Source organism: Anas platyrhynchos, chromosome 13 (genome assembly GCF_047663525.1).
Source record: "Anas platyrhynchos isolate ZD024472 breed Pekin duck chromosome 13, IASCAAS_PekinDuck_T2T, whole genome shotgun sequence".
NCBI lineage: Eukaryota > Metazoa > Chordata > Aves > Anseriformes > Anatidae > Anas > Anas platyrhynchos.
The window spans coordinates 1,199,038-1,222,507 of record NC_092599.1 but is presented as its reverse complement, the minus strand read 5'-3'; the positions used below and the strand labels follow the sequence as shown (position 1 = coordinate 1,222,507).

Here is a 23,470-nt window from a genome sequence, read left to right as displayed (position 1 = left end):
ATCATGCCTGTTATTCTAACTTGCACAGCTCAGGCAGAAAGCCTTATTTAAGGTGTGAAGCTCTTTATGAGCATCAGAATGACCTGACTTACCCAGGGGCTGAAGTCAGAAAGGTTGACAGGGACTGGTGTTGAGGGAAATATAACAAAGTAGTTGGAGAGGAGAAGGGGCCACTCAAAGTATTATTGCAAATGTAATGTGAAAGAGTAAAGAGCAACTACATGAAGATGAAATTGCTAAAGGAAGGAGATCAGTAGAATAAATGGGCTATATAAGAGACTGCACATCTTGGGAGAAATCACTCTTTTTTTCTATAAAACTAAAAAATGTTTAAAATGTAAAGCACTAGGAGCTAACATGTCTCTGAAAATAAATATAACATTGCTGTATAACATACGGAACTGCTATCTGCAAAGGCACACAGATAATTTTGTTATCCATGTCCTATATAAAGCAATTGGCTATTCAGATTCTTTGCCCAAATTTTAAAATCTTCCTGATGCAGAACTATGAAAAACGCTACAGTGGAGGATGACTTGGGCTTGTGATGGTTTTGCCCACTCTGGAGCTCTTCTGCATCAGGTGTAGTTCTCCATTCCTCACCCGTGAGCACCTCTTTTCCCACTGGGATGATTGCCGTGGCACTGCTTGCTATGTTCTGTTTTGTTCTTCCAGGAATGTAAAACATAAAAACAGCAAGAAACTACACACTGTATTAAAAGCAAAGCAATGATATCAGGAAAATATCAGCTTAGTTGTAAATTGACATTTGTTTTGCTAGTACCATATTTGCATGCAGGTATGAGCACAGTGCTTAAATAGCTGCTGCTTGACTATATCAATTTCTGCTATGTGATGCATGGACATGTGTACTTATAATGCCTTTAAACTGTTTCCTGTGAGTGACAAATAGGGATTCTTTACTGTTGAGGCTGATGAAAATACAAGGCTTGAAAAGCTCTACATAGTATCTGGGTCAGGGAAAAAAAATGTCCATTACCTGAATAAGGCGAAGAGACATCAAATGCATTTGCAGGACTACAGTCACGTTGTGTACCACAGAAATATCTGCAGCACTCATGTCCTGATCCATCTCCAAGCAGTATGCTTGCAGGTCAGGAGGAAGAGGCAGTCGGGCGACTGCATTGCCTGCGATACCTGGAGGACCTGGGTTCACCCCTCCAGCTCGCGGAGCTCCGTGCTCCTGCAGCCTTGCGCAGTGATTATCCCAGCACAGAGGTGCTGGGACAGAAGGATCACATCAGCCCAGCAGGACAGGGCAGCTCCTCTTCTCTGCTGCCTTCAGGGCGGGATGTGCAAGGACCGTGCTAGTTCAGGGGCGGCAGGCCTCTGTGCTCACAGCTCCAGGAGTTCCCCTACACGGTGCAAGTGCTGCGTGGTGTGTTGGGATTCATTTGGGCATAAGAAGGACAAGGAAAACCATGGCTCCTTTTCTTCCCTCTGGGGAGGACCGGAGCAGTGCCCACGGGTCCTGGTGCTCTGAAATCTGTCATTGCATTTATGAAAGCAGTCACAGAGAGACTGATCGGAGAGCACCCCTTGCTTTGGGGTTGGTTGGTTACTGGGCACTGGTTGCCGTTTGCAACGAGATCGTACTGATAGTGCTTCAGCACCTCAAGCCATCTTAGCCAGGACATCGGTGTGATGCAGCCCCACCAGCTCCCTTTCCTCCTTTGTCTGCTCCCACAGCTTTGCCTCAGCTGGGCTGGGTGCTGCGCCTCTGCGCCCTGGCATGAGCTCCCCCTGTGTGGGGCCAGCTGCTCTGGCCAGCAGCACCTCGGGGACCCAGCAGCTCTCTGAAGCTCCATGTCCGAACTGCAGGATGCTCTGTAGTTTGTCCCACCTTAAAGTATGAGATATAGAATCATTATTTTCTGGATTGAGATGTCATTTTCATTTTAAATCCTGCTGGTTTCAGCCCGAAAAATAGTGCTCTGTGTTTAACCTCACTTGAAGGATTTTCTATTTAGTGGAGACTGCTAAGAAATGAGAATATGCAGCAAAAATTGATAAGCAAAAGACTTTGACAGGTCTTCACTGCATCTATTTTTGTTTTGGAATAGCTTACTGAAAAATAAACATTTATCATGAATTTCTTCAAACAACAATGCGCTCTTCTAAGCATGGCACAGATGCCTCCAAACATCCTCTGCACCTCCCCCTGCACCCCCACGGCTGGGGGTACCTGGGCTGCAAAACTCTGCCTGGGGAAATGATTTCAAATGATAGGGAGGGGCTCAGGCATAAAATGTGTGAACGAATTAACTTCCTTAATTAGCAAATTTTTCAGGTAAAATCGGCTTTCTGTAGCCTGCCTGCTGAGAAGGCTCAGTCCTTGAAGAGCACAGGCTTCCCCCATTTCCTCTGGTTTGGGGAAAGGTGGATGCTCTGAGCTATGGAAACGTGGTGGGGGTTACAAGTTGGCCCCTCTGCTTGAGCTTGGCTTTGCAAGTTTGAACATGACTCCTTTTCCACCCCTCCACCCCAGTCTGCACTTGCACATGCAGTTTGCATTATAATTTTTAGCAGTTTCTCAAGCTCTCGGTATCCATTTGAATTGATGTTTTCCTTCAGGTTTTATATATCCATGGCAGCATCCCACTGACCAGCAGCCAAACTGTGCCAGGAATTATTCTCTCCCCAGCCATCTCATGAGTGATGCGATTTTGCAATCGCTCTCCTCAGCAGTGCAAGGTTAGACTCTTCTCATGATGTTTCAAGTTTCAAAGGGTACCCATCACAGTGAATATTTCTTAAGCCATCACAGCACTTTGTAATGGCTGAGAGCTGTATGTGTTATTTAAAGGTTTCATTTAAAACCTCTCAGAAATAAATCTGGTGCAACTGTTGCTTGAAGGAGACCTGAAGGTAGGTCAGGGAAAGACACGTTTTGTCTTTTTGACTTCAAGCATAGCTGGACTCAAGTTACTTGGGAGATTTATTTTAATTGGTATTATCATATGGCCAGGATATTTTGCAGGCACGGCACGGTCTGAACATGCGAGGGGTGGGCTGCTCTCCTCTGGTGTCTGAGAATAACCAATTCTGGTAATGCACATTAAAACATCCACATAGGTGCATGCTTCCGAGTTAATTATATTGCAGACTGTCTCACACCTTCTGTGACTTTTATGATACAAGACTTGTAAACAGGCAGGGAAGAGTCAGACTGTTTACATTTAAAAAAAAAAAAAAAAAAAAGAATTCTTTATGTACTTAAATGATCAACTTATAGTGTAAGGTTTGAACAATTCTAGTTAAAATAGATAAAATTCATGACTGTAGGTGCATTGATTATTAAAAGTTAGGTAGCTAGGTATGTGAGACAAAAATGGGAATTAGTTAGCTTGTTAGTATTAGTATTCATCTTCTGTTCTGTTTTTTCTCTGTCTTTTTCCGTGATCATTTTTCCTAGAAAATTTGGAAGAAGAGTGAGCTGTAAATTTTGCACATATATTGTTATACCTAAAAGACAGTCCCGCTGTCACTTTTTTGCCTAATAAACTCTTAATAGTGCTGAGTTATCCCTTTGACTAATTTATCAGTCATTACATCCTCTCAGGGAGAATTTGTCAAATTCATAAATTGTAATATCAGTGAGAAGACAGACTTTTGGCTCTCGTGTCTTCCATATATTTATAATGAATCTCCTCCTGAGTAGGGTAAATATCACTTTGGCAGGACTACCTTGATGCTGCTCTCACATGGTAGCTTGCTGTAGTCTCTTGCATACGCTCTGATCCTTCTCTGTGTTAATGAGATGTCTCAAAGAAAGGGATAGAGGATTATGAAAGACTTGACATTCACAGCTTAATTTCACTAAAATCACTGGAATTGCCCCAGACTAGGACATTGCAGTATTTTGGGGTCCTATTTTTTTTCCTCCCCTACCCAAGCAATGGGAAGCATTGCAAGTGCATTTTGCAGTTTTCGGGATGTGCACTCTTCTAACGGTTATTTCTACTACAATTGTAACAAAGGTTTCCCCAAGAGCAGCCATGATTTGTAACCTCAGGTGCAAAACCTGACTAGATGTAAGGAATCTTCCAAGCCCAATGAAGACTTACTAGGACAGATGCACTATGCTGTCTGGCTACTGCAGAGCAAAGTGGGGGTAGTTTGACTGGAAGTAGCTGGATTTTAGGAGAGAACAGCTAAGTATATGCTAGGCTTTGCACTCTGCTGTAGCTTCTGAGATAGTAAGGAAACTAAATTTGAGAATTTCCAGTTTAGAACCTTTGCAGACTTTCTTGATCTCATTTGTAGTTTGTGATTTTTGAGTGCTATAAATCGGTGTTGCAGACCTTTTAATTTGTGGTTATTACAATCAGTTATTGTCAATATCAATGGTTATATACACGAGCAGCCTTCACCGTCTGACATGGCCAGTCTATTTCCGAGGGAACGCACCTTCTGTCAGCCCTGAGCGCTCCCCATCTAGCTGAAATGCCTCCGCTAAATGGCCTCAGTGCAGCTCAAATACCCAGGCCTGTTATGCAGAGAGGACTGAAAGGAAAAGCCTTCAGTGAATGCTTGAGAAGCAATACTCTGGGAAAGAAAATATTTCTAATGGACTGTGAAGTGCAACGGTTGAGCTTAAATTTGATGCTCGGTGGCCATTCTCTGGTGTAATTCAGTTACCTTCAGCTCAGCGATGCCAGTGAGGGATTTCTTCACTCACAGACATTGTTATGCTCGGCTCTGGCCAATGGCAGCCAGTAACACATTCCTTGAGATACCCATTTTATCCTCCTGTTTGTCAAGGCAAGATATTTTCCTCTCTTTATTCTCCTTAAAAAATTCTGTGCTGAATTCAGACATCCCCGAAGCAGCTCTGCCTCTGTTCCTGTGAAATGGTTTGCAGCCATCAGCACCACAGCAGCTGTCACAGACTGCGGGGAGTGAAGGACAGTGATATGAATTATTTTAAGGACATCTAACATCTGGTTTGGAAGTGAGTGACTTACATTTGCGATGAAATCTATACAGATGATAAGGTTAGGTGCAAAACCTGTATTAAATGAGTGACTTAAATTGTTTTCCCCTCAGGTGTAAGAGGAGGTCTATTCATAGCTGTCGCTGAAGTAACAGGATTGAACATATGTGGTAGCGAAGTTCAGTCAACAAAAGTCCCCACAAGCCTATCTGATGTGAGCAGCTCGCTTCCTCATATTCCCTGTGGGGGGGAAAAAAAAAAAAGCACGATGACCACACTTACAGTCCTTCGGGGTTGTTTTTTTTGGTTTATGTTGCAAGAAATTAGTCACTTTGATTCAGTGTCAGATTTTCTGTGCTTCTTCGCACCATGTCATCCAGGATGGAGGACAATGCTTTGGGTCTGAGATGGCCAGGGATGCTCATATTAGTTATAAATTTTTGTGAATACAAAATATTATATCCAATAATACATCCAAGCACCCGCCCATCAGTTTAGCCATGTTTGTGTGATAGCTGCTGTTCCTCTGCTCAAGGAACTGCCATCACAGGCACTTTGTTTGCCCCCGTAATACAAAGATAATGTTATCCAAGCAGGTTCCTGCGTGCAGCTGTGCATCTTTGGTGATTTTACTCAAGCCTTCAATATATTTTTGTTATCCTTGTGAAGAAGAAACAAATACAAAATTTCAGTGTAGCGCTTGGAAATGATAGTGCTGATGAACCGGAGGAGCACATGAGTACAAAGAGTGTGAGATACAGCTGAGCATTCATTTGTCACTGACACAAAACAGTGCTGTAAAATAGATATTATTTTGTGTTGACACAGATAGCAAACAGAGAATATGTTTGTGCAGCAGGGGCCTGGTTGTGTTTGTGTTTTGTGGTGGACCACTAAGCAGAACAAATCAAAAAGCACACAAGGAATCTTTCTCAGTGTTTCTTTCTTATTGCAAATACACACCAATTTCACATCCAGCATCTCTGGAATATACCAGTGGTTTTTGCTCTTTATTAGCTTCAGGAAAGGAAATGTGTGCATCTCTTTCCAGCAGCGCATGTTGGTACATTAAAGAAGAGAACATCCTTTTATTCCTGAAAATAGGTATTTTGAGTTCGGGGTGAGTTTGTTGGTTTTGAACTCTCTGTCTGACAGTAAAGTAAAAAATAGATAAAAAAGAAAGTTTTTGCTTTCTGGCCATAGTACAAAAAGAAAGGAAGAGCACTAGGTTAATGTCTAAACACATGTAAATGCCCGTGAAACACAACTGAGATACAAAACAAAAAAGAAAGGGGCTCCAGTCCTGGGGTCTGCTGTTCTGCTTGGTTCCTGCTCGGTACTTTGGAGCACTGGGGCTTACCTGGGGGAAGTCTGGCACTGCGTCAAGCGAGACTTCTGTTCTTGTGGTTCAGTGGAAAAGAGGGGGGAAAAAAAAAATAGTTGCCATAGTTACACCACTTGTCATGATGCTTAGCATGTCTGTGAAATAAAGAGCTTTATATTAAATCTGTGCTCTAACTAATATCAGCTGTTAAACATTTTCAAGATATTTGAAATCAAGGCTTTCTGGAAAAAAAAAAAAAAATGAAAAAAAAAAATTGATTGCAGTGAAAAGGTGCTGTTTAACCACGCAGCTCCAAACATAATTTTGTTAGACACTCGGTATTACAGAATTATACAGCATGAATAAATTTTCCGGTGAATTTAGCTTCTTTGCACTTCATGAGCATTCTTGGTTTTTCTATTAAGATGTTTGTTACTTGCAGCTCTTAGCCAAAGAGTTGGAGCAGGCAAAACTGGAGAAGAGGAGGGCAGTTCCCTTCAGCTGGGGAAGCACCCCGGCAGTGCCATGGCTGTGCCTGTGCTCGGTGCTGAGCTAATTCCAGCTTCCCACGTGGGAGGGATGGAGGCGGTGATCACTGTGCACATGCACAGAGCCTCTTCTGCTTTCCAGCAGGCATCTCCCGGGCACATAGGTAGACCAACAAACACACACACACACACACGTTCTCTGTGAAAGCATTTGAAGGCCATGCATCTTTTTAATGTCAAGAGCCCCTTGGTTTAACATGGTATTATTCTTCTATTTGGCTGCCAAATCCTAAAGCACTGGGGAAATACTGTCTAAAATGTCTTCTACATGTGTACCAATGTCTAGTAGTAAGAGTGTCCCTATTGATCTTTCTCAACCCTTGAGAAGTCACATTTGGACTTTGCCTTTTGGACTTTCTGATACAAGTTTCATCTCCTTTGGGGAAGCAGGACAGTGCCACCCTCCTGGTGATGGATCTTGCCAGAAATGGCCCGCAGCTGACCACCCTACACATTCCCATTTTTACAGCTTTCATCTTGCCCATAGCATTGGGGCAGGAGCTCCATAAGCCTCCTCTCTGCTCCCAAATCCAGTTACCCACCAGCTGCAGACGTGCTTGTTCAGTCTCTTTGGTAGCTGTGCTTCCTTGGAAGAGCAAATGGAGCAGTAAGTGTGACACTGAGTGCTGTGTAAAATAAAACTGTGACCTGTTCCTCTAACACAGCGAGGTTATATTCAGTGCAACCTTGTCATTCATGGCCTGGGCTAGTTTCAGCTTAACAATCTTCAGTGCCATGTCATTTTTCTCCCCGCTGCCAGGTTTTGCTGTCACACACGTCGGGTGCAGGGTTACATTTGCTCGGGAATGAGTGATGGCACTGGTGGGCAGTTCGGTGACAGGGAGTTCGACGCCAGCCAAAACCCAAATTCTGCAAAACTTTTCTCTCCAAGTGTCATCTCGTTTTCTTTTTTCTATTTAAAAATAAATAAATAAATAGTATGCATTTCCAGATTTTGAGTAATATGAATCAGGATTTGACTCTGTGAGTGCCACAGCTGCTCAGTGGAGATGGACTGCTCTGAGGGAGCCCCCGTCCTGGTGAGCTCTCTGGTTTGGGCACTACACCTGCTGTGCCAAGGGAGATGCTTGGAGGAGAGTGCACAGGTAGGAAAACCTGGAAAAGCCAAATAATTAGTTGTTTGTAAGTCATTAAGAGAGTAAATAGAAAACACCTTTGATTCTGTATGAAACCCATTACTGAATATGGGATTCTTGTTCAATTCTACATTCCTGTTGTTTGGCAGCTGCACAGTGTTCTGTTTTTCTTGATTTTTGTTACGTATAATGATTAATTACAAAAATATTTTCAGTTCTTTGATCACTGAATGGGTATAGTAGCTAGACATGTAGAGGTGCATATACTGAATGTGGGTGTACGAAACAAATGATTAATTGCATAGGCACTTTTCTAACAATGTCTTTGTATGTCTGCTTGGGTCAAAAAACGGGGATTTGTGTGGAGAGGTGCTGGGGCACTGCCAAGATAGGGACTGACTGAAGAGGAGCACTGTTTGAAAAGGGTATTAGAAATGCTATTTCTGGGCAGGAAGGCATGGTCCTCAGTAGCTGGAGCAATGGGAGTAATTCCTGCAGGATTCCAGGAGGAGTGATGGAGTGGGCAAAGCTTTGCTTCTGCCTAGGTTCGGGGGGGGGGGCTGCAGGGCCCACAGGCACAGGGCAGGGAGCAGCAGCAGCAGTGAAGGACACGGGGACTGGGTGTGTTTAGGAGCCAGGTAGGACAAAGTCAAGAAGAAGGAGATAGGGAAGAATTGTTTCTTACAGCGCTGACTTGAGGCCTCCTTCGGGATGTTTTAGAGGATCACTCAGGTCATAGCTCTAATTATTTTTCATGCAAACTGTTTTCACACTTGGCTTTAACAGCTCTCAGCAGAGCCTGGCTTTCCAGGTAAGATAACCAAAGTACTATTAATTACTTTGTTTTAAGCAGGTGAAAATAATTTGCTACCATTTGTTATCTTTCCAGTCAACAGTATTCAGACTGAAGCATTTTACATGTAGTTTAAATGGGTATGTTTGCTCTAATGTCAGTTCCAATTAAGGAGCAATATGAATTGGTTTTGTTTCTTCCTTGCCACAATCTCACAGAGATTTGGAAACACATTTCCTAAGCTGCTGTGCTCTTCCCTAGCTGCGTGGGGGCTGTGGCACTGCTGCAGACATGGGTGGTGTGCTGCCCAGGGAATCAGCTCACCGCTGGCTCCTTATTGCCCTATCTGTGCGGATCAGGGGGCTCTGCTCCCTGACCTGATCCCTTCGCTGCATCTCCCACCTAAGTGCATAAACGCTCCAGTGAGCCATGACTGTTCTTCCTGCGAGGTCTTTTTTAAGCCTCTCTGCAATCTTTCATTTGCTGGGAGCACTGATAAGGCTTTCTGCTGTTTGTTCTTTGATCCCAGTGCCCGGTGCGGCAGGCACTTTCAGACCTCACCTAACCCAGAAGTTTTTATCTGCAAAGCAGAACCGGTGGGAGATAGGAGACAGATGCCGCCAAACACACTTAGGATTGATGTTCTTCAGCGGTACAATACTTTGTTGATTTTAGCTTTCATTTAGGAGGATAAAACTAATCCTCTTCTATTGCAATCTTATTACCTGACTCAAAATCTCGGTCTTACAGGCATCTTTCAGGCAAAAACATGATGCTTTTGCAGGCCATAAATGTTATGTCTGCTTCTGTTCTTTGAGGTAAAGTCATGTTTTCCTGTAATGGCTCAGATGGGAAAATTAACATTGACAGCAGCCTCTGAATCTGTCTCTGAAGGCACCTACCTCAGTAATATCTTGCAAAGTAGTCAAAGGTGTGGCTGATAAAAATTATCTTTTAGCGCAGTCCCGAGGAGACGGAAAGCAGCGTCTGTCACTGCAGGTAGTTTAGATCATCTTTCCAGCTTAACAAAAGGAGTTTATTGACTCTGACAGAGTTATCAGCATAAGCAGTTCAGAAGCAGAGAAATAAATGACATGCTTTTGTGTGTGTTTCCAGAGAACTATGCCTTCCATTGGTAAATATTCATAAATGATGATATTATCTTGCCGTTGCAAAGGGGGAACATGTATCACATATCTCATTTATGGCCTATTTTTAGAGCTGATGAGAACTGATTTGGGAACATACCTTTGTAATATTCTTCAGAGGAGTAAATTTCCCCTGACTCAGTTTTACCTTTACCCGATGCGTGTCTCCCCACGGGAGGCCATGGAGTTTTGGTGGTGTTTTTCAGTGACATGTGTTGACCAGGAATGGCATCTAGCCCCTTAGATGCTGGTGATGGTTTGGCTGCTGGCAGGGAAAAAGGGCCATGGGTTGCACGGCTGGATGCAGAGAAGCACAAGAAACACGGGAGTGCTCCCTGTGTCCACATGGACAAATGATACAGAAGCACTGCCGGAAGCCAATAACTTTGCCCAGTAATTTTATACTACACTGTAAACTTTTACTGCGAGCAATACCAACTCTGCTGAGGCCAGAAGGTGCTTTGCCCTCCACTCAGGCAGGAGCAAGATTCCAGCTGCAGAACGCCAGGCCATGCTGGTCTGCAGAGCTTGGGAGGGGACATCACCACTGAGCTGTTTTAAACACGGACAGGGTGTGTTTTGTGCTACGTTCTGCAGGATTGCTTCCTTGCTTGTCTTCACAACGCCAGCTTCTGTTTGCTGTCCACATGGCAAAGTTAGGGAAGCGTACTGGTAACGCCGTGTCGTTAGGCAAAGCCATGTACACCCGTATTTCTTTCCCCTTGTGTTAGAGAAGTGTGGGCTGTGAGAGAGGTTTAGTATGGAGCCGGTGCACTGCATGAAAGTGTGCCCAGCTCTCACAGAAGCAATTCATTCTTTTGTTCAGGAGGAGAGTGCTGAGTGCAATGGTGCATACTGACTTTGTCAACTAATCTTTACATCTTTTTGTGGGTTTTAAGGTGATCAGTATGAAAAGCATCCCATCTTTTCTGGGATTCACTGTGGTAAAGCCTGCTTCACTGAAATTAATGAGTATTATTCTACTGACTGGAAATGAAGTCAGAATTTCCCAGCTCTGCACTGTGAGGCAAGCATCTGTCTAATACAATTGCTTTCTCTGCATTGGCTGAGCTTAGAGTTTTCTCATCCCTATCCAGAAAAAAATTCAACAGTCCATTGGTCTCAATCTAATACATCTGCAGAACAACAAAGCAAACATTTTATCTACTCAAACCCTAACAAACTATCTTAAGCTATAAAAATGTCATGTAGTTGCCACTTTGACCTGAGATGATTTTCTATCACTGTGCCATTACCTCACCCAAGAACTGCGTTTATTATTCTTCCTTTCGGATACATTCTCAGACCTCACAAAAAGTGCATCGTAAAAAAAAAATAATAAAAAAAAAAAATAATGAATTAAAAACCTGCGCCTCTGGTAGCAGCTACTACTTGAAATCCTTATAAGCTAAAATGGACTTTTGTTTAAAGAAAAACCCTCTTCAAATCCCAATGTGCTCTGGGGAACTGGCAAGGTCACACTTTTACTTCCTATTAAATCCTTCTGGGGACTTCAAAGCAATCCTAGTTAAAAGAATCCATTATACTGGATATTTGTAATTGTTACTTATGGCCCTGGCACTACTCGGCACGATATTTTGCCAATCCCCTGGGTACAAGGCTCACTTCAAGTGTAGCTATATAATTCACTTCACTAGCTACGCAGGCTGAGTTTGCCTAGGGGCTATATAATAGACAGGGTAAATATCCATTTCTAAAAGGGCTAATAAGAAGAAAGCCTTAAAGGAAAAATGTAGTCCTGGTTAGAATATGACAAATTTAGGAGAGAAATATGTTTGTGTAAAGTGAGGGATGTGTGAACACTCTTTAGATAGAAATCTGTATGCAGAATTTACCCAGCCCTACTCTGTATATTACATTTGCATGCACTTGCATAAGCATAATTATTCTAATAATTTGAAGTGATTGTTTCACTTTTAATTGCATTCTGAAAGCACGGAAGTGAACCAGGTGAATCCAGGTTATCAAATGTATGTAAAACAGCGCTGAAGTGCAAGATTGCTCAGGCTATTATTTTTGATTGTGCTCTGATGACATTAATCACTTTATTCAAGATTTCTGGGCATTAGCGTTCACCTTATGATTTCTTTCTGAGGTAGGAGCTTATAAACATTATCACTATTTTGCAGATTGGAAGCAAGGCACTGGAGTGGCATTCAGTGGTGAAACTTGGCTGGGCATCTGGTTTCTAATCACCTTGTTTGAGCTCGTAGAGCTGAGCCAGTAGAGAAGCTGGCCTTGCCTTTCCAAGTGCTGTGTGTAGGCATGTGGGGGAGGCTTGTTTGATGCATTTGACCTTCTTGTGGTATCTCATTAGACTTCTAACCTTAAGTACTGTGGTATGTAGTTCCACTAGCTAAAACTTGCCTGTAGGGTCCAACCCGATGTGTGATGATCTCAGCAGCATTAGGATTTTCTTCACCACTTGCCAGTTCTTCACAGAGAGGGTGGTTGCACACTGGAACAGGCTCCCCAGGGAAGTGGTCACTGCACCGAGCCTGACTGAATTTAAGAAGAGATTGGACCGTGCGCTTAGTCACATGGTCTGAACTTTTGGGTAGACCTGTGCGGTGTCAAGAGTTGGACTTGATGATCCTTAAGGGTCCCTTCCAACTCAGGATATTCTATGATTCTATGATTCTATGATCCCACCAGGTGCTCTCTGCAGCACTGAATTCCATGCCAGCACCTCTTCCTCACAGCACCAGGTGAATTACAGTGGTGGGATACTTTAAAAAGCTACTGCCACCAGGTTGTTTTTGCTTCCCAAGTAGAGGTGGTACCGTTCTTCATATCCATTGCCCATTTTGGTGTACAGTCAGAGGAATGACACTTCTCACAAGCTGGCAGCGAGAGTGGTGCCTGGTGTGGATTTGCCCACTCCCCGCATGGCCGTTTGGTGCAGCCTGTGCAGCAAATCAGGTTCTACAAAGGTATTTGCATTTTGTTGCAAACTTTTTAAATGTATAGAAGCTGAAAATGAGAGGACAGTTATATTGTGAAAACTGCAAAGAAATATCTGAACATATATTGTTAATTTTTAAAGCTAGTCAAATTAGTTGTTCTACATTTGTCTAATGAACCTTGTTAGTTTTTGTTTTTGTTTTTTTTTCCCTGTTAAAATCTGCAGGACTTTTTTATTATTCATATTCACAAAACAGCTATCCTTAATTTGAAGAATTTTGCTTCAGGTACATTATTCCATGTTTTTTTCATGGTTTTTGTGTACTTTTTTTTTTTTTCACAAGCTGTTTGCTTTATATAAATACACAAGGAAAAAAAAAAAGCAATACTTTCATCTTCCTGACTACATAAAAGTGTTTTCTTCCTCCCTGCTAGCAGGAATCTCACAGATAACATATTCTATGTTAAGCAGCAGGAACACCTCCTCTGCATGCCAAACCCACTGCAGACAGCCCTGGCTCCTCCGTGGAGAGGTGCGCAGCCATGGCTGATACAGGCAATTTTTCAAGCTGCATTTTACAAGCATCTTCTAGCACTATCCCTTGAGTACTTTAGCCAATCTAATGTATCTCAGCAAAGTCAAAACAGATCCCATAATGGCACTGGAAATTGTTTGATAGCAAAACTCATCTCTCAAAGAAGATCTGAAGGAAATATTCAAATTACCTTTGGCAGACTTTTACGGCTATTCCTAATACCTGGTGCGTTTTATTGTTTTGGTGGTAACTGCCCGGCAACCTACAGCACTTCAGTTCAGATGAATAAACCTCGAGAAGAGATTAGCAGTGAAAAAATCTCTAAGTTCTTAAAAAAAGATCGAGCCCTGGGCAGGAGCAGCTCCTCCAGGGGTGCCGATCGGCCGAGCACGGGGAACGTGGCACCAGCTCCCCCAGGGCCGGGGCTCATCGCTGGTGACTCAGGCTGCACAGGCAAACATCACTGCAGCGTATAAGTGGATTTAAATGTTATCTGCACAGAAGGATCTTAGATGAATGACTGCCTCCAAAGCCACAAGACTCCTGACGGCGGGGTGAGGAACCCCTTGTCCCTGGCTGTTGGGATCTGCGGGCTCCTCTTGTGGCTGCAGAGGCCACAGGGGTCCCCAGGCTGGGTGGGAGTGCTGGGGCCACTCAGCCTGGCTGCCAAGGGAAATGGGAAATGTGTGCTGCTGGTCAGCATCGCCGTGCTCGCTTTAGGTTCTTTGGGTTTGCAGCTGACTGCTGAGGATGTCCTGGCAGGTGGATGGGGAGGGGGCTGTGAGCAGGAGGAAAGTAAAAGCTGTGCTGGGAAAGAGCTGCTGGGAGGGAGGTCTGGCTTACTGGTATTCCAGACAAGTTGCAGCTTTTAAAATTATTTTTTTCTCCTTGCAACAGGTCTCCTCTCCCTCCCCCCCTCCTGCCACCACTGCACAGGGACAGGGCAGGCACAGTACGTCCAGGGCTGCTCCGCTGGAGCACAACTGAGACAAGTGTGCCTATAATTAACGTAGCATTGCTTTAATCAAACTGCAGGCCAGTTGTGTAACTTCGCTTACACACTCGTGCCTATGCCAAACTGGCCAAGCTCAGTCTGATCACATCATACCTGAGACCTTAGGCTCACAGAGGGCTTCTGACACCTCTGATGGGAAAACAGCCTCAGCATAGTGGTGTGGGGAGCTTGGGGAGTTGCTGGCACTCCAACAGGCTAAAAGCTGGTTTTGTCATCCATCCAGATAGCAGTATCACTTCCATCCAGGAAATTGGCTGCTCCAGTACACTGCTTGAGTAAATTAAGAAAATATAGTCACTGTGCAAAGCCTGTGACCTCTTACATTGACCTCCCTCACCTATAGATGAGAATGGAGATACACAACCGTTGTTGGGTACCTCCAGGAATGGCTTTTCTCTCAAGTGGACTAACCTCACCAAGTGGGCTGCCATGGGTTTTGGCCCTTAAATGGAAAGTGACAGTGACACTGCTTGGACCCCTTGTGCTCCTGGCCTGTGGCATCACTCTGGGGCTGGTCCTCGCCTGGCACCGTCTTGTGCTCCTTACCGCTGCAGCACCCACCAGACCTCGTCACGCAGCGGTGTGGAAAAGCTCCCCTACATTACCAGCAACAACTGTCGGCGGTGCCGATGTTTCTGGACTCACAAATCCACAAGAAGAGGTTAGGGTTGCTAAGCAACTCGGCCCCTTTTTCCTCTTATGCCATTTCAGTTCCTTCTCGATTTTATGCTCCGTGTCTGCGGCTGCTTAATTTGATCCTATTTGCAGTGACAATTTAGGGTCCTGTGCCTTGGATACCAATTCACACAAAATGTACCGATGGTCACACTTAAAAAACACATTTGGGTTTGGAGCTTGTGAAGCTGAAATGGAAACTTGGGCTTGCTTCCTGCTGGAGCAGTGTTCCCCGGCCCTCGCCGTACTGTCCTGGGGCCATTAGCTCTCCCCACGCTCCCCTCTGTCCTCCTGAGCAATCTTTGATGGCATTTAATGAACTAATTATACTGCTCAGAGATTCCTGCTCTGCTACAGAATTAGCCAGCCTCAGGCCTCTTGCTCGCTCGCTCTCACTGCATGTATTTTTGCTGCTGCTGTAACATGCAGAACATCCGTCACTAAAATCCAAGCTCGCATTTCCTGAGCTTTCCTTAGCTGAAATTCCCGATGGGCAGAGCATGTGAGAAGGCACGGCAAGGTGGGATTTCCAAGGGCTCTGAGTTCTCGTGGATAACGCCCATGGGAGCATCTCCTTGCCCTGGCCCTGGATTTAATGTTGTTGGGAAGAGGGGGCAGCACTGCTGCCTGCAGGAATCTGTCACACCGTTTCCAGGCAGGTATCGCCCTTATGGCTTTCAGAATTTCATGGTGAGATCACTCGGAATACTGATCCCCCCCCCCCCCCCCCCAAAAAAAAAAAAAAAAATCCAAGAGGTAAGCGGAGAGAAAATATCATATTAAGAATTTTGAGACATTAAAAAATGTAAGGAAAAGGCAAACTTAAAATACAACTGACACCACCCACTTTCATTCTGCTTTTAATTTTCTAGCACGTTGTGGAGATTACAAGTCGTATATTAGTAATACATGCCATAATGCACAGCGTGTCACAAGAGTGGCTAAATAGATATGTGATGACTGTATAAATCCATACAGTTCTATTTCATAATTGTTTTTCTATTAATTTCCAAAGTGCATTTACTCTCTAAGCAGTGCTTGTCCCTCTTTATGGAGTTCTGCATATCGTGATTTTTCAGCCTTTGCTCTGGACTGTTCTGGGTTTCCCTCCACCGGGCACTTCAGAAATTCCTAAAGCAAATCAATGCAGTTCTCCTACGTGGGGAGTCTGGAGGGCCATGCTCATCAGAATATGCTCTGCACATATTAGAAAAGGAATAAAAATCGACCTTAACATCCACTCTTCTTAATGTGCTGCTACCAGGTATATTGCAGTTCAGCAAGGCTTTTAAGCAGAACTGAAAATTATTCATAAGCTCAGCTGAGTGCTTTGGGTACTGCAATGTTTTGCTACGTACTTACCAGAAGCACGTCCCACACTACACTGCAGGAGCTGTGAAGAACAGGTGGATGATAAAATTACACGAGGAGAAAGGCCTCCTTCCCACAGCATTTATCCTCGGAGCAGGACCCTGTCTTCTAGGTGCCATGTCAAATGGGACAGAGCTGGGCGTGGGGATGGATTGTGTGGCTGCTGTCAGGGGCAGCGAGGTGGCAGCGCCGTGTGGCACTGAGGTATCGCTCCTTCAGGGGAGGAGCAGCCGCCTGGCGTTGTCTTTAAACTTGTCACCAGGTTGCCAGCAGGCCGGTTGTGTACCGGATAAATTAGTAATCAGGAAAAAGAAACAATCTCTTTAGCAACTTCTCACTCCCTGTTGTAATTCGTGATCTGCTGACAAACCTCCTGGCGACTCAAACAACGCTGCTATTTATGGTTGTGTTCAGCATCGAATCGCTAATTGTTGCTGCTTTGCTGAGAGTGACAAGGAAATATGACAGCTAAATATGATATAATTTATGAGAAGAGAAGGCTGTAAAGCAATTACGGAGGAACACACTTTTTTACTAATGTTATATTTGTAATTTAATATATTCGTATTCTATTATTAAAACATGAGGTTGTGTGTGCTAATCTGCATAAAAGTCAGGCAGTTCGAGCTGCAGTTCAGAGACAAGCAACTACCCCCAACACAGGCAGTGAAGTATTTTTTTATACAAGTGTAGGCATCTGTATAGTAGATAAGTTGCCAAGAGAGTATACGATAGGGAGCACAACAGAAGAGAGATGAAAATGTGATATAAGGGTTTATTTACATTTAGATATTAAATTTAAATTTTTTTGTGGTTTTGGGCAAAAATGTAAAAATATTTAGGTTTGTTGCTTTCAATTCCTTCTCATGTATTCCCTGGTTAAAGTCAGAAGAACATATGGATAGCTCTGTCTCGCAGCACAGAGCCACAGGGAGCCATGAGTATCTATTTCCCCTTTAGGTAGACCAGCAGTAGAGTCTAATAACCAGCCACAGCTTTACCTGGCATGGATGATACAGGTTTCCAAGGAAAAAGAAAAAAAAAAAAGAAAAAAAAAAAAAGAAAAAAAAAAGATGAGGTAAGCATGATATGCCACAGCAACTACAAAGGAAATCAGAGCAGAAGATTCAGCCTCACAGCCATCATGATGTCAGCTCTTGTTCAGTGCTGGAAGTACTAAGGCCATGCTTCATACCATTGATAGCTTGAGATGCCTGTAGGCTGTAATAAAATTCATCTTCTGCACTCTAAATCTTTTCTCTTTAAGCTTGGCAGAGGTAACAAATGTGCATAAAATTGAAGTGAAAGTGATTAAATCTCACTCTGAGCAAGTATTGACAGATCTGCCTTGCTTTTGGATGCTGTGGGAGCTTCTTTCTTTGTGGCCTGTGCTCAAGATAATGAAAACCAGTCAAGTGATGAAACTTATATATCCAAAGAGGATTTTCACTTCTGTGTATTTGTTTTTAATATGTTGTTGGCACAGGCGATGCAGTTACTTCAAATCCTGTTATCCACTTCTGGCAGGGGACAGGTCTACACTATCACTGCCCCCCCACCTGTCAGGCAGGTCAGATAATAGTGGGAAAGGGAAGAGTTTTAATAAATTATTGTGTTTTAAAGAAGTGCAGATATTTCCATGTGCTAATACACAGGCTTATTTCCATAACTACAATAAGTGTGAACACATCCTTCTTGCTGGATTGTGTGGCTGCAGGCTCCGTGAGGGCGTCCTGAACTGGGCACGTGAGGAGAGTGGGGCTCTGTTCATGGAGAACAGGGAAAAGTACAGTGCATAATTAAGAGGACAACTCCTTGCTCACATGCAAGTGTTGGTTGTTGCTTTCTTGTACACAGTGCCATTGATCTCAGGAAATGGGGATGCAGTTGATATGTGTATCTGTACAGAAGGCACGGTGCAGCATTGTGCATTCTGCATACCACAGCTACTGGCTCACCTCCAATACATCTAAGTCAGTGGCCAGCTGATGTTGACATAATTATATGTATATTAATTACCATGTATATGTTACGTGCAAGAAGACAATCTGCTTTCACTGTTGGAAAGTCATCATCTATTAACATGTAACAATAATACAGTGTATGAGATCTGTATCTATTTTCCATTTAAAGAACAGGGATTGCTGATGTATCCTGGATTAAAGCATGGTGAATTCTGGTGATGCTAATGTTTCATTAGCATTCCCCATTTTCAGGTAAATTAATTTCTTTGAGAAAAATCAAATGCGTACCTGGTGCTAATTGCCCAGTAATAATGAATATCTGACACTCCATAGAGACTCAGTTGAGGTAGACTGTTGCTGAAGTCTTCATATCAAGATTGGAGCTTGTTTGGAAGGCACACATCAACTAAGCTTCAAGTTACTGGAGGTAGCGCAGGAGCAGCTACTTAAGGAGAGATGTGATCTCCTTAGGTTTAGCAGTCTTAGAAAACAGGGAAAAATGTCTTTCCTCTCCTAAAATAACCATGAAGCTTTTATTGATCACTTTATCTGAATTATGGATGATACTTATGTCAACTACATTTTTCTGTTGAAACAGAGAAGTGCCAGAGATAATTTTATTGTCTAGAGCTGGGATACGTGGAGCCCATCTTTTCACGGGGGAGTTACAGAAGTGTACACTATCAAAAATATCGCTTAGTTGAATTCACTTGGCACTGGTGGTTCGTTGTCATATTGAAAATGAGAAATGAGAGGCTGTGGTAGAAATTGTGAGAAAACTCATCAAGCAAAATTTCAGGTTTGCTGACTGGTAGAGTAAAAGCCCTGTAAGCATTAGAGGGGGTGACATTATATGAATCAGCCATGGAAAGTATCAAAATCCTTCTCCTTATTATAGGAACTCTGCTGCTATTTGAAATTGGAGCATGTAATGAATAAAGCTGAAGTAGATCACAAAATAATACATGTAATTACTTTGCAACCCATTTCCTGGTTATACTTTTTTTTCCCATTGCATTTTACCTCACTTCAGCATTTAATAGTATACCACAGTTTATTGGATATTTGTGGTCTAGTCTTGCAGAATAATGAGTTTTATCTTCCTGTGTGTTGAGTACCTTTATGCCCCAGAGAAGTTAATGGAACTAAAGAAGATCAGCATTTTGCAGGATCAGACCTAGACTGAACACACAGCACTAATTCCTGTGTAGAACGTGGTACAACAAATAAATGGTCTTTGAGAATAATACTGTAAAGTAGGTTCTTTAGAGCAGGAGGTTCTTTAATGACAATCTTGAAAATACCTAGAAGTAAAAATGCTTTTTTTCTTTTTCTATAAAGAAGATAGTGAACATTGTGAAAAATGTATACATTTGACTGCACCTTCATTCATAATAATCTCAAAATATTCTGTACTGTTGGTGGAGAGCCAGTCCTTACTGAAGTAAGTATTGCTGAAAAGCGTGCCACCTGAAAAATTAAGAGTGGTGTCTGATTAATAATGCTTCTGACTGTCAGACATGCCAAGAGCAAAAAAGGCCCTTACTTTAAGTAGCAAAGGGAGATGTGTCTGGTGTCTGAGGCAGTCAGGATGCTCTCAAGGGCTGGTCCCACCTCATCGTCTGGCATGGGCAGTGGCCAAGGCACAAAAAAGCAAAAGGCTTTCAGCAGTCCCAGAAAATCAGCCTCATCCCTTTCTCTTACTTACCTTCCAAATGTGTATCAGGGGATGCTCTGAGGCTCAGGTTTGTTTATATATTCAGTTATTCTGTGCATAGTTGATTATAATTCACATTAATGTATTTTGTTGACTCAAAGTTGCTCTAAAAAAAAAGAACCACAAATGCTGAATAAGAATAGTTGATAATAACAGCAATGATTGGTAATTCTAACTATTCGAGAATATCCATAGTATAAACTGGTCTCACAATAACTCATTTAGTCAGAATATTGGATTTTAATCTTTCCAGCAAGAGCATGCATACTTCATACACGTTTTTTTAGAGGAGTGAGTAGAGAAAGACCTCTGTATTCACTGGAACACAGTTCAATATAAAATCCCATAAGCCCAGTACATGTAGTTACATCCTCATTACAGAATTTACATATAAATAGTGATATTTTTGTTAATATGCCTGATGCAGAACATGTTACCGTGGTCCCTAAACTGTCAGTGTTGCCAAGCTATTGCACAATTTTGTGCTTTGTATTTAGCTGTAACTATTTTCAATTTTTACTGACAGCAATGTGTAGCATCATTCATGAAGTAGTTACTGACTGGTTTTAGTTTATGTTTGCAAACAGATTTGATTTGAAGGTCATAATTAAGAAAGCAGATACCTTGATCCCCACATGGTAAAAATCTCAGAAGTCATAAATCCTGAATAAGATTTTTTTTTTCCCCCATGAGAAAACCAAATTTAGTCCTGAAGATCGAAGAAGCTGGAGGGAATGTCACCATTCTTTCCAAATAATTATAATGGCACCTAGTTATGGTGTCTCAGCAGTGAAGCCATACAGACTGGGAGAGCATAAAAAAAATCAGTCTCTGGTAGTTTTGCTGGTAGATAGCGAGACGGCCTTTCAGCTGCCGCAGCAGCAATCCACCCAGACTCATATCAGTGAGCACGACCGTCTGAAGAGACGGGTTCACTGCTAACCCCACCAACGCAGCAGAGCTGCCACCCACTCCCAAGCTATCTCAGGTGGCTTTCCTCAGCCACCCCAAATGAGGGACCACCAAGAATCCTCTCCAAAGCGTCTCTCTGCCAACTGCTTTGGTGACTGTCTGCCGGTTTTCTTTCAGGCCCTGCTGCAAAAAAGAAGTACGTCAGTTATAACAACCTGGTTATCTAGCCCGCTCAGCCACGTGGCGCGGAGGACGGAGGAGGACTTCCACCCGCCGCGGGCACGGGCCTCCTCCTGGCCGCGGGGCGCCCGCACCGGGCAGCGGGGTTCAGGCCGCGCACGAGGAGCCGCGCTCCCCACGGCCGCTCCGTGGAGGCCCCGCGTCGCCCTCGGCTCAGCGAGGCGCTGCCGTGGGCCCCGGCCCTGGCCCTGGCCCTGCTCCATCCGCGGGAGCCGCCGTGGCCACGCGGGAGGAGCGGCTCCCTGGGGGACCGCGTGCGGCTGCGAGGACTCACAGGGGCTAATTCTGTCTTTCTATGTACTTCCAGACTGCAAGTTTTTGAACTTTCTGTACAGTTTGTGAGGGTTTTTTGCATATGGCCATCCATGTCGTTTCGAGTTCACTGTTTGTTTTTTTTGAATGCACAGTTTCATTGAGGCCCTATTCTCTCAGACTCGGAACATTAAAAAAAAATAATAAAAATCTACGGATTTAAAAGACCTATGTACATGACTTGTATGATTGCTACTGTATCACTGCAATCCATATACGTTATTTTTTTTAATGAAACAAACAAAAGAATTTAAAGACCAAAAACTGTGCTGGCGAAGTTAGCCCCCCACCCCCCCTTCACAACTTCGATGGGCTGCAGAGGAAGCAGACAGGATTTTTGCCGAGTTTTAGTACAGGTCTTGATATTTGGAATGCATGCCAGTAATGTATTTTATGGTACATGTTAATTTATGTTTGATATTTGTATTTGTGTTCTATTTTGTTATTTTATTTAAGGTATATGACTATTTTGCAATAATTTCAATAATTCTTATGATATTTGGAAGAAAGAATATGGCTTTTACATGTCTTGAAGTTTTTTTCTTTGTTGATGCCCCACCATGATTGACCAGTGTGATAAGGACTTACAAAAGCATGTATGTTTTATACTGTTTGTAATAAGTAATTTCGTTAATCTTGCTGCTTATGTGCCAATTTAGTGAAACCGATCTTTGCCGCAAACTCCTCCCTTCCTTTCCATTCTCTCGATCCTGTGATATTATCCAAGAATGTATCAATAAAGGGTTTTGGTTAACTTTTTTTTATTTACTCCAATAAATATATTTTTTCAGTTGTTCCCTCCCCCTTCCCCCTTGTGACTACGGTTTATTTCATGGCGTTGTCAGGCGTGGAAAGCCCAGCGCCTGGCGGAGAGGCCCTCGGGCTCTGTAAGACCTGAACCACAGCTACTGAAATCAAGTCCTGTTTAACATGTGCCAGACTGGGCCTCAAAACTGAAGCCATCCACAGCATAGGAAGCTTCTCAAAATGCAATCTGCACATGCTTTTCTCCTCACGTCTCCACCAGCGCAGCCCTGATGAGTCTGGAGGAAAGGGCTCAGTCACTCTTTGGCCCCGTTACATCAGATGGGGGGCATGAGCTGAAACTGCTGTGCAGGAGAAGAATGGAGGAACACAGAAATGGGGAAAGCCAAAATGAATGTGGCTCTGGCAACAGGGATAGCACAGGAAATGCTTCTGTTACCTCTGAATTATTATTATTGTTGTTGTTATATCACAGAGCTGCACAGACTATTCTCATTGCAGACCCTTTCAAGAACAGAGACAACGTGCGAACCCAAAGTGTTCAACTTTGTTCTCAATGGGAGATTTCAGCAAATGTGGTAGGTATGGTAAGCTACTTTCAGAGAGAAAAAATAAAATGCATTTTCAAGCACTAGGATCCAGAACAAACCCCAAAAACTAACATTCAGTCATGCAGAGATAGCCCTCCCCTCTGTGTTTCTCGGTCTCTGAAGCTCCCTTCCACTATTGAGTCTTCTTTATGACTTTGAAGGATATTATTTTCAACAGCCACTAAAAAGCAGTTAAATCAACAGCTACTGAAAGTCAATCTACCAGGCAATTGTTGAGTAAGCTGGGGGAAAAAAAGGGAAAGGATTTAGACAAGAGGTGAGAGGAAACTCATTCAAATTGCAGCACAGCACCTGCACGCTGCCTGCAGCATAGTAACAGTATTTTGGGTGCAATGTGACGATTACTTGGGAAAGTATTTAGCCTCCCATTTTCTCTAGACAACTTGATCAATTATACTGATGAAGTTAATCAGCATCAAAAGAGACTTTGACAGCTGCAGGATGGGCCACAGTGCATAGTGATGAAGACCTCTGTGTCAGACCTTGATTGACTCTTCATGCGTATAAGCATGTGGGCTGGATAGATCCTGGCAAGGCCTTCTTGTGGTTGTTTTAATATT

General features: G+C 43.3%; 1 protein-coding gene across 4 annotated transcripts in view; it reads left to right on the top strand.

The window, feature by feature from the left end:
• The window catches only part of GRM7 (glutamate metabotropic receptor 7), a 260,837-nt gene extending 238,544 nt beyond the window's left edge, over positions 1–22,293 (top strand). For all 4 annotated transcript variants that reach the window (XM_072044279.1, XM_072044276.1, XM_027467423.3 and 1 more), the window contains one exon: positions 21,160–22,293. Coding sequence is in view for 1 of the 4 variants with exons in the window: in XM_027467423.3 (XP_027323224.2) it covers positions 21,160–21,209 (50 nt within the window). In the remaining 3 variants the exon portion in view is untranslated. The remainder of the gene's footprint in view (positions 1–21,159) is intronic.
• Positions 22,294–23,470: the final 1,177 nt, after the last annotated feature.